The following is a 16,132-nucleotide window of genomic DNA, read 5'->3' as shown; positions in this document are numbered from 1 at the left end:
GGGATTCATCTCACCTGCATTAATTGTTCAAATAGATGTCTGAGATGGTTGGGATGAATCACTCTCCAATAAAGTTTCTCTCCATTCACTACAGATGGAACCAAAAAGATAAATTTAGATTTAGACTTCTGATGGTACTTAAATGAGAAGAATTCCAACCATATCACCTGACCATCATGACTGTATAAGTAAACACTCCTTTATTTTAGCATGTAAAGAATCCCTCTTTTTTTACTAGACACAGAATCATATGTTATTACCTTAGATTTTTTTTTTAAAGGGGAAAAAATACTGTGATGGGGGAGGTTGAAAGTTCTCATTTAACATAATTTGGGAAAAAAGAAAATGGCCCTGACATACCCTGCATGAGATTGTATTCCACTGAACTCAGCAAAATTACTTGCTCTTGAACTTGCTCATGGGCAGGTTGTGATTGCTTGTTCAGTGGACATAATGTAGAGATAAAGCCACAAGTTAAGGTAAGGGTTTGCCCCTGGTTTTTGGGCAAAATACTGTTGAGTGCTTTACCTGCTCTGGTGTTCCAGAGAGGTTTGAAAAAGTATTTTTTTGTTTACATTTGCTTTGATGCCATTTTTACTTAGTCTTTTTTATTTCCCATGATTTTTGTTTTCCTACAGTGTGGCTGACAAGCCTAAAAAGCAGCAGAAGAGCCAGGAAATGTGCCCCAAACTCTGCATTAGGTGTGGAACCAGTTTCAATGTCTCCTTTTGCGCCCTCAGTGTGCTGGTGCGCCAGATTGATTCGGTGCACAGATTTCTCTGTCTTAGGCCACAGGGCCTTGTGAACCTGCCTTAGGCAACTGGTGGTGGCTCAGTTGTTCCATTATCATCAGCCAGTAAAGACCATGGTTGTGCAAAACCACTCCAAGATCTGTTTGATGGGTGTCTCCTCCCATGCCTTTTAGTGTTTGTTCAGCAGTCACCGTTTTAGCAAACGGTGCTGGCAGCATTAACATTGAGATGTTGCTAAGTGTTCCTAGTCCCAAATGTCTTAGTATTATCAGTGACACCCTCTTGGGCTCTGTTGGTACAGAGGGAAGGAAATGCAGTGAGCTATTGAAAGAACCCAGTTGTGGGCATTTTGTAGAAAGAGCCAGGACTGACTGTGAAACCGGCATAATTTACAGAAAGCTTTGTCTGCTAGGATCTGCATCAGTGGGAACAGGCATGAAGGATATCAGGGGAAAAGATGGGGAAAATTAGCAGGAGTTTAAGGAAACCTGTGCTTAAAAATACTCCAGTTATTAATAGCTCTCTGATGAAGATGGAGTGTGATATACCTGCCACCTCCTGAGAATGATTTCTAACACGTTCTCCGTCAGCATGGGAGTCTGTCAGGTGTTTGATCCTGTCCTGACATATCCTGCGATAAAATAAATGACACAAACATCTTTAGCTTTGTCCCTAACACCTAGAGAACACGTTAGCTCCTTCCACGTTTGCTTTTTTAATTTTTAAGCTGTTGTTTGAAGCTCATTTCATTTGGCAGCATCGCTATTACCTGCTCTAGGCTGCTTCTTTCTGACCTTTTTGCTGATTTGTGGCAACATTCCTCTTTGTGTGGCCATACAATAAACTGGACCAGTTGGTCTGAGTCAAAAGTAGCCACTATATTCTTGGTAGGTTGGTTTGAGTCAGATCAGTTCACTGCTCTGATCTACTGTGCAGCCAGATGGGTTGTTGTGGTGGTCACACTGGCCCTGCACAGTGGCTGCTGGAGCTCCCTCAGCCACTGGGAGAAATGCTGCTGGAAGAAATGCTGCTCACTTAGCAGCCTGAGCACAGCCTGGCCTTAGAAACTCTGGGAAATTCTTAAGGAATGTTATTCACAAAGGCAAATTAAAAGACTTTTGAAGTGGCTGTCCTGTCTTGCAAGTCGCTGGCAGGTTTAAAGGTAAATGGATATGGATAAAGCTTTACTGATGTTTTTAAGTACCAACAGGGAGGACATGAAGTCTGCAATGATCTAAAATTGCCCCTGAATTACATCTTTTGTCTGATTCTGCTGATATTGAGGGTAATTGAAAATCACTTATTACTAGGAGCTTAAGTGAATTGTTCATAGTGAATTGTTTCATGTTCAGAACCACCTTCAGTGTTAGTTTTAGAGTTTATTAGCAGACTGCATGTTAGCCCCGTTCTCCTTTCCCCTTTCTCCCTTTCATTAGCTTGGCTTCTTCCTTCAAAACCTTTCAGACCCACCTTCCCCGTGCACCTGAAGGGATGTTCTGCAGCTTATAGCTACTGCATTCCCTTTCCCCATACAGGTGAACAAACTGAGCAGGACAAATGTTTTGGGGTTGTTTTTAAAGAGGAGGAGATTCATGGAATAAATCACACAGGAGGGCTTTATAGAAGTAAATATTTTCTGCAACTTGTTTGTGACAGGACCAGATGAGGCTGTGAGGTGTTTTTAGCAAGTGCAGGGATGTTCTTCAGAGCTGCAGGAGCACAAGTCCCCACGCACGGGCATTGTCCCCTTGGGATCTGTTTGCTGCCACTGCCTAAAACTGTTGGCATTGCTGCAAAGTGAAGGCAAAAGCTTTCTGCTTTGTGTTAGGGAGGGCATTCAAAAGCTACAGAGCAGACGTGAGACCCTGAGGCCTAAACTTGGTCAGTATGGAAAGATCTTTGGGTTACCTTGAAAATACATGATAGCTGCACTTCTATTGGAAGTCACTGCCCATGACTCAGATGACTTCAGGCTCTGTCTTGTAACAAAAGCTGCTGCATATCAAGGCAGTTTAGCTTGGGAGGAACACTGAAGTGAAGGGTTTTAGAAAACCAGCTGTATGGTTGGGTTTGAACTGCACAGGCATTTTCCACAGTCCTTGCTATGTTAGATCTTAACTGTGTAAAACTGGTGTTGCTCAGGCACATACGCACACTGTATGAAAAATGGGAGGTTTTTACCTTGCCAGACAATAACGTTTTGAAAGAGAAATAAAAATAAGTATTCTTAACTACAGGTATCATAGAGGCTGAAAAAAAAAAGCTGTTACGTTGTGAAATGCAGTTATCTCTAGTAAGACACAGGACACCACAGGTAGAACAGCACAGAAAATATGTACACGTGTCTTTGAGGACACTTAGACTGCTGTTGGATGGGGGTTGTGTTGGTCTTGGTTCATTGATTGCTTGAAATGTTTGGATTGCCCTGTTGGAATGAAGCTGTTGCACTGCCCTCCTGCATACGAGCTAAGTGGCCTCACTGCTCTCACTAGTTGCCTGCTTAGCTAAAATTTTGGTTTATTTTTAATCTCATCGATTTTATTTTTTGCACAATGTTTCACTATAAGGTCCTGATCCCTAAAGGTGTTGTTGAGCTCCCCTCTGCCACAGTCAGACCCTAAGGATTAAAATAAAGCTCAGTAGTTACACTTTTAGTTGGGGGGGGAGAGCTTTTATTCCTCTGAATGTTTCTTTTGGGTTTCCAAGCCATTCAGAAGTAAGACTAATTTACAAATGATCTCGTAGACATGCTCTGTCTTTGTAGTTAGCCTCATCTCTGAGCTGAGTGAATTCATACCATTTTCAATTTCATATTAGGTCAGCGTTTGTTTGGGGAGACAATCCTAGGGCTCACACAAGGCTCTGTCTCAGACCTCCTGGCTCGCCCCAAGCCCTGGCACAAGCTGAGTTTGAAGGGAAGGGAACCCTTTGTCCGCATGCAGCTGTGGCTGAACGATCCCAACAACGTGGAGAAGCTGATGGATATGAAACGCATGGAGAAAAAAGGTAACATGGAGCAGACTGCTGACTCATGGCTTCTGTTATTTCAGAGATGACTGACTGTCTTTTATCATTCTCCATAAATAGTAGAGAGGCAGCATTGATCCAGTATTATGAAGGTTATGCAAAAGGACTTAGTGACAGCTTTTTTGTAGCTTTATTTGATGTTAGCTCGAGCTCAAAAGAAAACCAAACCAAAATTCAAAAAACCCCACACCCTGAATATTCACCAGCTGTTGTGAAATCATTGCAACATTTTCCTATAGATTAATTACTGAGGCCCTGGTGTATCACTGATAACTTTCCTTACCAAATGAGAAATGTGAGTTTGGGAGCTGGCTTTGGCTTATTAGTTAATAGTGCTGCAGCTGGTCACAGATGTTGGGCTGGAAGAGCTGTGCATTGATTCCTGAGAGAGCTTCTTGCCAGTCCTGCACTGATAGCTGCTAGGAGGAAAGAAAAATGCAGCCTTTATAAAAGGATTATTTGAGAACATTTAAATTTGTAGCCTTTCTAGGGATGGGGGGAGTGGCTCTGTTAGTACAGGCTCACACAAAATGGTCAGTTCATGAGTATGTACCTGTCAAAGAGCTAAGCTGTTACTGAGTGTTGTAGCAGGGAGTCTATCCTGAAAGTGTATCCTGCTCTCTGTATTTTAAATTCATTATTAAAACCAGTGGTTATTCAGAGCCCTATTTCTAGAATGTTCATGTGATTTGCCAAGAGAGACTCTGAGGCTGCCATTATCAGCAGTTAACTAATTAATGATATCTACATCTCTCGAGCTACCCCTTAATGATATTAGTACAGACAGCATTAATGGTGTGCACTGAAAGCACTGCTGTTGACTGATGTCCTGAAAGCATTAACACATATGATCAAGAACTTTGTGATTATATTAAAAATTGCAGTGAGGGAGCTTCTGGGAAAATTCTAGTCTTGCATGCTTTTAAGAAGAAGTTCAAGTCCCTGTCATAATAACCAGTATAATATAATGCAGTGCAGTATCTTATCACAAATTGTGTATGATCATCTGTGGTAAAATCCACTTGGGTTTCACACTTACAACTGTAAACCAAAGGGAGCCATGATGGGTTTTGTTGTATTAGAAATATGGCAGAAATAAAATTGTCGACTAGCTGGATGTTTATAGCCTCAAAGAGAATATCACCCATAATGCAGGAAAATAAAATAAAAATAATTTAAAAGTAGTACTGACAATATCCTCTCAAAACTATTTTCTAAACTGGATTCTTATCAAATACTGTGCAATACATATGCTCTGTAGATGACACCTGAATAGAGATAAGGCTATAAATCATTTGAGACTGTACTGAGCTTCTGAACTGTGTAAGTGCTGTCCTCACAGCAGAGCACTCTACAGTGAATTCAACCCTGTATTTTCTGCAAAATCCTTTCATGCAGGTAAGGTTCCTGTGATTTAACCTTACAAATTGCTCTAGAGCCACATTAAGAATTTAACTTTTTCTTCAGCTAATGTCAGTTAAAGAACAATGCAACTGGATCTGTTGCCAGTGAAACATTATTATCAATTATTTCTCTGCCACATTTTATTAAGGGAGTAAATTAATAATCATGATAAAAGTGAGCTGCATATATCTTCTTTTCTGTTCCACCAATCTGAAGTTTGTGCTACAAATGTCTATTTTAAGAGGCTCTGAAAATTTGCAACCCTCAGTTAGGTAACCTCTTTGGAGGAAGCTGAGGGTTCACTCTCACTAGGCTGAGACACTCTGCACCCCCTTTCCTGCCTTGGAAGAGTTCATTCCTCTTTCTTACAACCTCCTGATATATGTGCTGCTGTAACATCACACTCCTCACTCAACGGTACTGTTGTCAGGAGAAAAAGTAATTCCCTTTATTCCCCCATTATTCCATTTTTAATAATCTTGCTCAATACCACAAGATAAAAATTATATTAAAAGGGGCTCTGTTTACCTCAGTGGGCAGTTGCTGGTTCTGCAGTTGTGTCTGCTGGGTCTCTAGGCTGAGCCTGTGCTAGAGTCTTCCCAGAGAGGCTGGCACCAGCAAGGGGAAAAAGAAATAGTAAAAGGGGATAGAGGTGGCCTTGACAGGTGGGTTTCAGACACAGCTCTAGACCTTTGCCCACATTACATTTGGGTGTTGCTTTTTTTTTCCATAGCTTTGCTGAGAGTTGGAGACCAAACATAGAAAAATGAAGCTTCTCTGAAAATCTCAAGTGTGTTTGTGACTTGGATCCCAGTTTGATCCTTGCTGTCACTGCAAATGTGCTGAATGATCGATCTCCTTATGTTGTCTACACATAGCACATATGTTTAAAATAAGAGTTAAAGAGGAGAAGCTTTTATAAACGTCATCTAAAGTTTCCAGAGAGCACAGTTAAAGCCTAAAGCTTAGGTGCTAGTTCAGCACATGGCAAACAGCCAGGATTGTGCCTTTGGCCCAATGAAATTTTGTTATGATAATGTATTATCCTCCAAAAAAACCAATTGGTTATGACAGAACAGTGGGACATCCTTTTTATTTCTGTGTCAAGGAAATAGGTGTATTTCAACGTCAATTTTTTTTCCATTCACATCAGAGTGACCCAAATAAGCTGTTGCAACTTTTGTGAGCCTGTTGTGGGGTTACAAAGCAGAGGTAGGCAGAGGGCATGAGATTTCTCCCAAGCTGTCACAGCCTTGTGCTGTCCTTAAGAGTCTAAAGATGGGATCTCTGACCTGTCATTGGAGAGCATTTGGAGAAAGCAGATATTCTGAGCATCCTGCTGCATGTGTCTCTCACATCAACTCAGTTTCCTGACCAAATTCCAGAAACTCCAGTTAGAGACAGCCTAAACACTTTTTACATCTCCCATGTGAAGTTCTGTTTTGTCTCGTGGTCTCCTTTAAGTGGCTCCATGTTGCTGAAGTGATAGATGGTGTCTTTCAGCCCTCTTGGTGGAGCTATCAAAGGAGACAAGGGAACCTTGTGTATAGTTTGCATGTAAATGCAAGTTTGAATAACACCAAGTCTTTGAGATAAAAGACCTTATATAAATGTGAGATTATGTTGCTGGAATGATTAATTCCATGGTTGAAGGTTGTAGCAGTTCCTAGAAGACTGCAAAAATAAGACCAGTGGATCACCTTGCAGTAATGCATTTACTTATGGTCACTTCTTCATCATGGTCAGAAAAAGTTAAATACAAAATTTTTACATCAAGATTTTGGTTGTTTTTTTTTTTAAATCAACTTTGCTTTTCTATGTGGTTAATTCAAAACCATGCAGTTCTGTATCACAGCAGTGATGGATCACAAGCAACTCGTGTTCTGTTCCATATCAGTGATCTTACACAGCAGGCAATCCACAGCTAATTTATCATATTCAGGAAAAACAAAATGAGGGCCATGCAGATACCCCCAAAGGTTACAGATTGTGTTCAAAATTCACTTTGATGAGAGTAAGACGTGGTGTAAAAAGGTCTCAGTGGTTGTAGCACCATGAAGACAAGATAGTGAAACCCAGTGGAGACAGGAAACCTCTCCAGTCCTCAGGGAGCTCTGCCAGGAGGTTGCTTGTGTGAGAGGAACATTCAGCATTTCAGTTTATTTGATTGCATGGAATTGTTATTCTTTGTGCACCCTCAGCCTAAAGGCAGAGCTGTGAGGAGAGAGAAATACATTTTTCTGAAGAACTGGTTTTGAAGAATTTGGTTGCTGACCAGTGTGATGTGTGCCCCACATTGGTCCCTGGCTCCAACTGGAGCTCCTGGCTGATGTAATCTGGAACCTAATAACTGAGGTTATCAAACTGCAGCTTCTTGAACATCTAAACTCTGAAATATCTAGAAGGTATTTAACAAGCCAATAAATATTTTATTGATGAGATTCATCTATATCTGCCATTTTCAGCCCCCTCATTAGCAATGCTTGTGCATGATACTGCCAGGTGCAGTAAATCCCACCTCTCTTTGCCCGGCATAAATCAATCAAGTCAGTGACAGCGTTTACTGGGACTCTTTCCTTGCAGGATTTGCCAGGGTAATTCAGTCCCTGTCGGGAAGGAGTCAGCAGTGGTATCACAGGCATCTGCCATCAGCCTCACTGAGCTCCATCAGTGCAGCAAGACCTTTCTTTAAAGTATATAGGTTTTTGAGAGAGCCCTGCATACCGGAGGAGGATGCTGTGGGCTGTTTTTCTTTCATAACCTGTCACCACCATAGCAAAGATCTGTAGGAAAAAGCAGCCAATGCCTGTCGGGTTGTTGAGCCCATCACGGGGATCTCTGGGCTCCGGGCGCCATCGTGTGTTGGAGATGTGGCTGCAGCTGCCTTCAGCTGCCACAGTCAGATTTTTCATTCAGAGACCTAAAGTGTTAGGGAGACCTTAGTGTAGACCTGAAGTGTTGAGCAACCAAAGTCATTAAAGTTGAACTGAAGTGCAGCTGTCCTCGTCAGGTGCCTATGTGGAAATTTGCCACTCCTGAAGGAATGAATTTGGAGTAAGTGGTGTTAACTGAGCCCTGTACATATCCTGTGAAAAAGCAGAAAACTCTGGCAGGTTTCCAGGTGATTTGCTGTCTTTTCTTTCTCTTCTTTTTCTTCCTTTTGCATCCACCCCACATCTGCTTTCCTTTGCTCTCCGCTGATGCCCCTTCCATTCTGTTCTCTCCACGCAGCCCATCCGTGAAGCTGCAGCCTTTCATCTTCACATTTATTCCACAGCTCAGATGCTCATTGATTTTATATTTTGTATTCAGCTGGGGCTGATCCTGCTGCACTTCTCTTTCAGCCTACATGAAACGGCGGCACAGCTCCGTTAGCGACAGTCAGTCCTGTGAGTCCTCGTCTGCTGGCATAGACTACAGCCAGGGAGCCAGCCCACAGCCACAGCACCAGCTGAAGAAACCCCGGGTGGTGCTGGCACCAGAAGAGAAGGAAGCTCTGAAACGAGCCTACCAGCAAAAGCCATACCCATCACCAAAAACCATTGAGGAACTGGCTACGCAGCTCAACTTGAAAACCAGCACCGTGATCAACTGGTTCCACAATTACAGGTATGAGTTCTCTCAGGAGCCCCACTCATAAAGGATTTATTTTATTTGGTTTGGCAGGGTGCTGCTCTGCTTCAGCAGACTGCGTCTGCTTCCACTAACATTGAGCAGTTGTACAAAATGAGTGGTTTCGACAGCAGGGAGGTTCTAACTAACAGTAATGCTAATGCTCCAGACTAATTTTAAGTCATCCCTGAGGAACAGCTATGTTCACAGATTGATGTAAGTAGTGCTTTTAAACAGAAAGTCTCCCTTTTGGAGTGGGCGTTGATTTGGCGATGTCCACTAATGAATATTTATAAATCCCATGGCAGTAAGCAAGACTGGTCTCTTAGTTGCATAAGCATGCTCACACAGACATACACTTGCATGTATATACATACACACTGCTATCTGTTGTGTGTGTTACACCTGGGTCACTTACCAAGTGGGGTGTACTGACCAAGGGGGGTGCTTGGAAGTCTCCTCTGCTGGGTGGCATCAGCACTGCGCTGCTTTCCTCATGAATATTCTCCCACCTAAGAGTAAAAAGATGATTTTCTTTTAGGTCTTGAGTCTCTGAGCTCTGAAAATAGGCACAGTGCAGGCTGTATTTCTGGGAAGCTCCGTGGAGCCCCAAAGGACAGAGAGCAGATAACCCTGAAATCAGATGTGGCCACAGATTTGTTGCATTGTTATGATTAAATCATTGAGTCCTGCTGAAATGAAATAAGATGTTGGTCTCTTTAGTTCCTTTTTCATATTAGAAGAAACCTTCTCCACATTTGAAATATTGAAGTAGGTTTTGGCTTGGAAACACCAATAAAAGGAAGCAATTTCGGAATGACATAGAAGAATTGTAAGGATTTGGATGAACATAATCAACTGTGCTTGGGAGTAGGAATCTTAGTGCAGCAGACTTTTCTCCAAGAAATTTTTGCTAATGAATATTGAACAGGTACAGATAAGATCCTAGATTTAAAGCTATTCTGCCTCTTCACTCAGAGGCAGTAATGTTCCTAATTAATCCAGATTGCTAAACTTGTTTGTTTTTACAAACTGCTAACATTTAAAGGGTATTTTCCACTTTGGCCCTTCTCAGCTTTCAACAGGGAAGTTACTGTAGCAGAAGCAGCACAGTTTAATGACATATCTCAGAAAAATGATGCAAAATAATCAAACGATGTTGATAGTAATATAAAATTTTAAAATTGCCAACAAGTAATCATATTTATATTGAATTTCATTGACTTGAATTCACTACAGATGCAGCCTCTTTCACTGCTCAGAGTCCTCCCAATGCAGACCTCTCTTCCAGTTCCCACTTCTAGGCAATTATGCAGAAGTTGGAGGAATGCCTACGAAAATATGTTCCCTTCAGCCTGACAGCAAAATGTGCTGTTCTCACTTAGGCAGATGAGTGCAGGAGCTCTGGTGGCATGTGTCATCTTCCTCATTATCATCAAATCTCCTGTTCAGGCATGCTGTGAGAAAGCGTGACAAGTCAGGATTGATCAGCACGTTTAGCCACACCAAGCTATGCATTAATGTAGACTGGGTGCTGACAGTTGTATACAAAATAAAAAAAAAATGTATCAACAAGGTGCTGTGGGCTGGTGGGTAGCACAAGCCTCACAGCACTGAGTGGTCTGGACCTGCTCCCAGATGTGCTGCTGGATCTCCAGGACTTTAATGAAATGTTTCAAGCCTGTTTGGAGTTCTGGGTATTCTGAGCAGTTGCCATCACTGAAAAATCAAAACACGGGCCTGTTCTTTTCCTCTGTGCAATATTTTTATTTAGCTTTCATGCATAAAATACTCCTAAGTCATTTGCAGGACATTTCAGAAGAGATACAAACTACATGTTCTTCCAGGGCAGCAGGATCTGACTGTTCTGCAGCTCATGTATTATAGGAAGTGGGCAGTCATTCCCCTCTTCAGGCCACACTTTATTTATCTCTTTTAAGCTCTTCTTCCACCATTTCTTTTCCAAACTGCAGTGTTGATACAGAAGCAGTTCCACACCTCAGATGATACAAATTTTTCTTCAGAGTAACTTCGGGTGAGGCAGGGTACAGATTTGGACAAGTTTGTCTTCCTGTCTCTTGGGAATCTTGTTCCAATTTTACTTTTCCTTTAAGATTCAACCCAAGTGTGAAGGCTGGTACAAGGAACTTCAACATCTGCCCCAAGAGATCTCTGATTCTTTGAGTTAAGCTGATGGATGCCTACAAGATGTGCTGATATCATGGCCAACACCTTCCACTGAGAGGAATGCTCTCTGGAATTTCCTTGTTGCTGTCAGCAGTTCTTCTTTACAGCAGGGATTTAATTACTGTGTTAATCAGGAGACAGAGTAGATCCCAGAAGCAATATATTGGGTGTGAATTCTGGAGGTTTCCACAGACATCAAACCTGTGTTCTGCAGGGCTGTGGTCAGAAACTCAGTGACCATGTGTCATCATTCTGCATCTTGCTGGAGCTGAGGTGTTTTAAATGCAATGCAGGCACACAGCTATTACACATTTCCTCCTAACTTGGAGAATGTTACAGAAGCAGCATGTTCTGGATCAATATCCATGCAGGGAGATTATAGGCATAAACAGAGCCTGATAATCAATGTTGCAGGATGCATGCAATTAGTGGTAATAGAAAATTAATGTTAGCACCTGGGGTCTTCAGGCAAATAATACTCTCCTAGGGAAAATTACAGACCCCCTAAATCTGTCAAAAGTGTAGCCAGCAAGTGCTGCTGAAATATTCTGTTGCCTTTCAAGTCAATAATATCATTAGCTTCAAAAGCAGTATTCAGATGGTGTTCTTCATTTATTCTATTTTTTTTCCATTGTGAGCAGCCTTCTTTCACACACTTAGGGAAAATGAAAAATTCTGATAGCCATCAGCATTGGGAAAGCATTTCAGTTGTGATTTGCAAGATCATTAGCTGTTCTTCCTGGCTAAAGCCAGAAGTGTTACCCTCACTCTGAAAGATAAAAGTTTTGCTGAAGTCTCCCTATGTCTATAGTCTTGTTCCTGACCACAGGTCACTGAGTTTCCCTCTTGGATGCAAATTAAGACTTGAGCAGCAATCAGCACCTCTCCTACTGACAGAGCAGTTCAGAGAAAGAGTTTGCCCTAGACCTTGATTTTTTCATAATCTGTTTCATGCTTGTTGAGGATATTGAGAGTTTCTAAACCAAGAAGGAACAGGAAGGAAGGAGGATGTTAAGTTGCAGACGCAGTGTGGGTGGGGTATTATTGCACCCTTCAAGTCATAGGGGCCACAGTGGGACACACCAGGCAATTTTAACTACACATGGAGTGCATTAATTCCCTTGAAATGCACTGCTTGCCTTGTCACTATTCATGTTCTGAAATGGATTTTTTAAATAAAAAATGAGGCAGAGGTCAAACTAGCTCATAGACTGACAACCTGTCAAAAGTCTGTGTTTCCCCAGAGCAGATTCAGAACAGTGGTCTTGGTTTCATCTTCATTTCTCCTTGGTGTCCAAAACATGAAAGGGGTTGTCCAGATTTTTTTCCTCGTTTGGTTTTTGTTAATGCAATTGAGGCTCATTTCTAGCAGGAGTCTGAACTGTTTTGTATTTACAAGACGTTTTCTTCTGGATCTACTAGAAATGTATTCAGATTTTTTAATCGTCTCTTTTCTGGCCCAGTGTATTGTAATGTTTCACCTTTCTCATGTCAGACTATAGTAGGAATGAGAAATGGCAGAGATTCTTATCCCTGTCCCTTAAACCACCTCCAGTGCATGAAATTATGAGTGTTACTTAATATCAGCTTTTAAAAAATGGGAAGTACAAACCTGTGACCTGCATAAAACGTGTATTTTTGCTTTATTCCATGTTGCCTGCTGTAGTTACTCAGAGGGACAGTTATTGACATCAGATGTGCAATACAGAAGGAAAAGTCCTGGTTGAAGTCAGAGGGGTCACTCACAACACTGAGCAGAAGTGACCAGAAATGGCTTCTCTGCACAAAATCCTTGCTCTTCCATCCTGACCTCTCACCACACCATGGAGGAGGCCCCGGGACAGTCTGGGGTTTGCAGCCTTGCATCCCTTCAGGCACTGCAGGCTTCACAATGGGCATCTGGCCAGGGAAAAAGAAATAAAGAGCACCCTGACAATATTTCATGTTCTTCCAAGTGCCACTGCAGTCACCCTGTGGGTTTGAAGGTGTGAGGGCTTCCCCTGGCCCGGCTTGGCGCAGCTGTCCCCTCACAGAGGGAAAATGGCCGTGTTAACACCAGGGCCTCGTGCAAGGCCCCTGTACTCAGCCCTGGTGAGGCCACACCTCGAGTCCTGTGTCCAGTTCTGGGCCCCTCAGTTTAGGAAGGATATTGAGGTCCTGGAGCAGGTCCAAAGGAGGCAACTGGGCTGGTGAAGGGACTCGAGCACAGATCCTATGAGGAGAGGCTGAGGGAGCTGGGGGTGTTGAGGCTGGAGAAGAGGAGGCTCAGGGGAGAGCTCATCACTCTCTCCAGCTCCCTGAAAGGAGGTTGGAGCCAGGGGGGGGTTGGGCTCTTTTCCCAGGCAACTCTCAGCAAGACAAGAGGGCAGGGTCTCAAGTTGTGCTAGGGGAGGTTTAGGTTGGATATTAGAAAGAATTTCTTTACGGAGAGGGTGATCAGGCATTGGAATGGGCTGCCCAGGGAAGTAGTGGATTCTCCGTGTCTGGAGATATTTAAGAAGGGACTGGATGTGGCACTCAGTGCCATGGGCTGGGAACTGCAGCGGGAGTGGATCAAGGGTTGGACTTGATGATCTCTGAGGTCCCTTCCAACCCAGCCAGTTCTATGATTCTATAATTCTAAGATGGATCTGGTAGAGCTGCAAGTGACCCCTGTCAGACTCACCATCCCTCTCCCCTCTCTCCTAGGTCTCGCATCCGCCGGGAGCTGTTCATCGAGGAGATCCAAGCCGGCAGCCAGAGCCAGGCCGGGTCGAGCGACTCTCCTTCTGCCAGAAGCAGCCGGGCCGCTCACAGCTCCGAGGGAGACAGCTGTGATGGCGTGGATGGAGAAGGCCCACCCGAAGGGAAGCCGAGCGGCCAGGAGGCGGATGAGTACAGCAATGCAACCACAAAGTCTCAGGGAGGGCCAGCGGAGTCGGCTTTCGAAGCGGGGGAAGAGGCACTGCAGGGCTCCAGGTCTTCGGAGAAAGCGGAGCCGTTCCAGGCGGAGAGCCTGGAGGACACCGACGACGAGGGCAGGCTCAGAGCACCACCGCGCCAGAGCTCCCCAGCCGCGTCGCAGCGCTCGGGAGAAGCTCTGGAGACACTGCCAAACTCTGCCACGGAAGGGGATGCCTCTACCTCAGCTGCCTCCACCTCAGTCCTTACAGGGGAGAGCTCCTACAAGTCGAAAGAAAGTTCAGAGAAAATCTCCAGCGTGCCAAGTACGAGCTCGACGCCGGCCGCAGGCTCGCAGAAAGCCAACTCCCTTCAGAGCTTGTTCGGCTTCTCCGAGGCAGCGAGCTCCAGGAACACCCGAGACAGCTCCTTGAGGAAAAAGAAAGCGGCGAACTTGAACAACATCATCCACCGCTTGGAGAAGGCCGCGAGTCGAGAAGAGGCCGTGGAGTGGGAGTTTTGAGATTAAAGTCGCCCAACTCTGGAGAGCTGGGAAGTGAAACTGGACCTCTACTGGTTTTAATTGTGTTGCGCACTTAACCGCCCTGCGGGCCACAGGGCAAAAACGCCATAGGCCAAGGTGCATATAGAAAACAAAAAAAGGAGCGTGAAGCCCAATTTATGTTTGTGTTTTCAAGGAAGAAAACTGAAATGTGTAGTCAAAGCTTTTTTGTACCCTGAAGTGTTTTTATTATTGCCCTAAGTGATTTCCACAGTTTCGGGAATAACTCATACAGCTTTGCCTTGTGCCCTCCTCTTTGGTGTGGGCTTTAAAAAAAGAAAAACAGTAAAAAAAAGAAAAAAAAAAAATAAAAATCAAACCCACATATTAAAAGGGGGCTTTTTATCTGCCATCTAATGGCTACAGAGCGATAATACACTATTATCTTCTTAAACCAGGAAAAAAGGGGAGATTTTTAAAAAAAAAAGAAAAAAAAAAGAAAGTTTTTTGTAGCTGTTCAGTTGCCACTAAGAGATTGCACAGTCAACCGACTCTAAACACACTAGTTTGGATTCCTACATATTTTCAAGAAAAGAAAAGAATCTTGTTGTTTGAAACTTTGAATTAAAAAAAGAAAAAAACACATTTACTCCACATATTTTTTAACAAAACAAAAAAAAAAAGTCACATCAGGAAAATATCTTAATTTGTGGTAGCTGACTTAGTGTTTTCTTGTAAGTGAAATAGAATATTGACACGTAGTGCACATTGTTTCATAGCTTTAACTGATTCTGGTCTTTTGCAGACCAGAGTTTGTTTAATACACTCCATTTTAGGCCAAATCAGGACAAAAAAAAAAAAAAAAAAAAAAAAAGATCTGAATCTAGGTATTTTATAATCTGCTTTTTAACCTCTAACCACAGAGCACGCTGATCAGACCTCATATCTAGGAGGTTTAGGAGACAACTTAGAAACAAGCATGTACTTGATCATTTCACTTGGTTTGTAGTGTACAGAATTTTCCTTTCAGTCAAGTCAGATCGCTCAAAAAATGTTGGCCAGTAACATTTCAGCCTGCTACTTGGGGAACATATCCCAGAACCCGAAATATTCAGCTCACCTGGAGTCGACGGGAGCGTAGTTCACGTGTACGATTGCTGTCACACACCACTAAGAGGGGACTGGAGCTGCCTCAGATAGAGACCTTTTCCTGCTGTTGGTGGCCATTTACTGACTCTCTTCCCACCACGAGCACTGATTTTAAATACGTTTTAGTTGTGGGAAGCTTATTTTTTTTTTTGCATGGATAAAAGAGTACATGGCAATGACCAGATGGGCTCTGACCAGGAGGGAAATAGCCCAAAACTCCAAACCAAAACATTCATGCTCTTGAGTCCCAGTCTAGACCATTCTGCCCTGCAGAAATCCAGCCTTTTTCCATGATTTTATGCACAGGTTAGGGCTGATCAAAGTACAAATCAAATTCTAACTTGTCTCTAACTCCTCCTGTTGTCTATATGTATATGCGTGAGCATAGAGGGGTGTGGAAGGATGTGTGTGAGTGAGTGTGTGCGTGCAATTTTATACGTCTGTGTATTTTCTTACGTACTTGTGCACACATAGAGTGCATTACTGCCACCTTTTTTCAATAAGCTGTTTTATCAGTTATGGCTTCTACAAGTTTGCTAATTTAGACTCCTTTATTGCCATATCTTTAAAACTAACAATAGATGATTTCGGAATATATATATATATATAAATATATATA

General features: G+C 43.0%; 1 protein-coding gene across 9 annotated transcripts in view; it reads left to right on the top strand.

Moving 5' to 3' along the window:
- The window catches only part of CUX1 (cut like homeobox 1), a 264,508-nt gene that overhangs the window by 218,214 nt on the left and 30,162 nt on the right, over positions 1 to 16,132 (top strand). For 6 of the 9 annotated variants that reach the window (XM_030462581.1, XM_030462584.1, XM_030462579.1 and 3 more), the window contains 3 exons: positions 3,570 to 3,758; positions 8,528 to 8,792; positions 13,671 to 14,515. The exons of 1 other annotated variant lie outside the window; for it this stretch is intronic. In XM_030462581.1, the coding sequence (XP_030318441.1) occupies positions 3,570 to 3,758; positions 8,528 to 8,792; positions 13,671 to 14,385 (1,169 nt within the window). In that variant the 3' untranslated portion in view covers positions 14,386 to 14,515. Of the gene's footprint in view, positions 1 to 638; positions 702 to 3,569; positions 3,759 to 8,527; positions 8,793 to 13,670; positions 14,516 to 16,132 lie in introns of those variants that run through there. 2 more of the 9 variants (XM_030462575.1, XM_030462580.1) reach the window with 2 other exon arrangements.

The sequence above is a fragment of the Calypte anna genome, chromosome 19 (genome assembly GCF_003957555.1).
Source record: "Calypte anna isolate BGI_N300 chromosome 19, bCalAnn1_v1.p, whole genome shotgun sequence".
In the NCBI taxonomy this organism is placed as follows: Eukaryota; Metazoa; Chordata; class Aves; order Apodiformes; family Trochilidae; genus Calypte; species Calypte anna.
The sequence above is the reverse complement of the archived record's forward strand: the minus strand, read 5'-3'. Positions and strand labels throughout refer to the sequence as shown.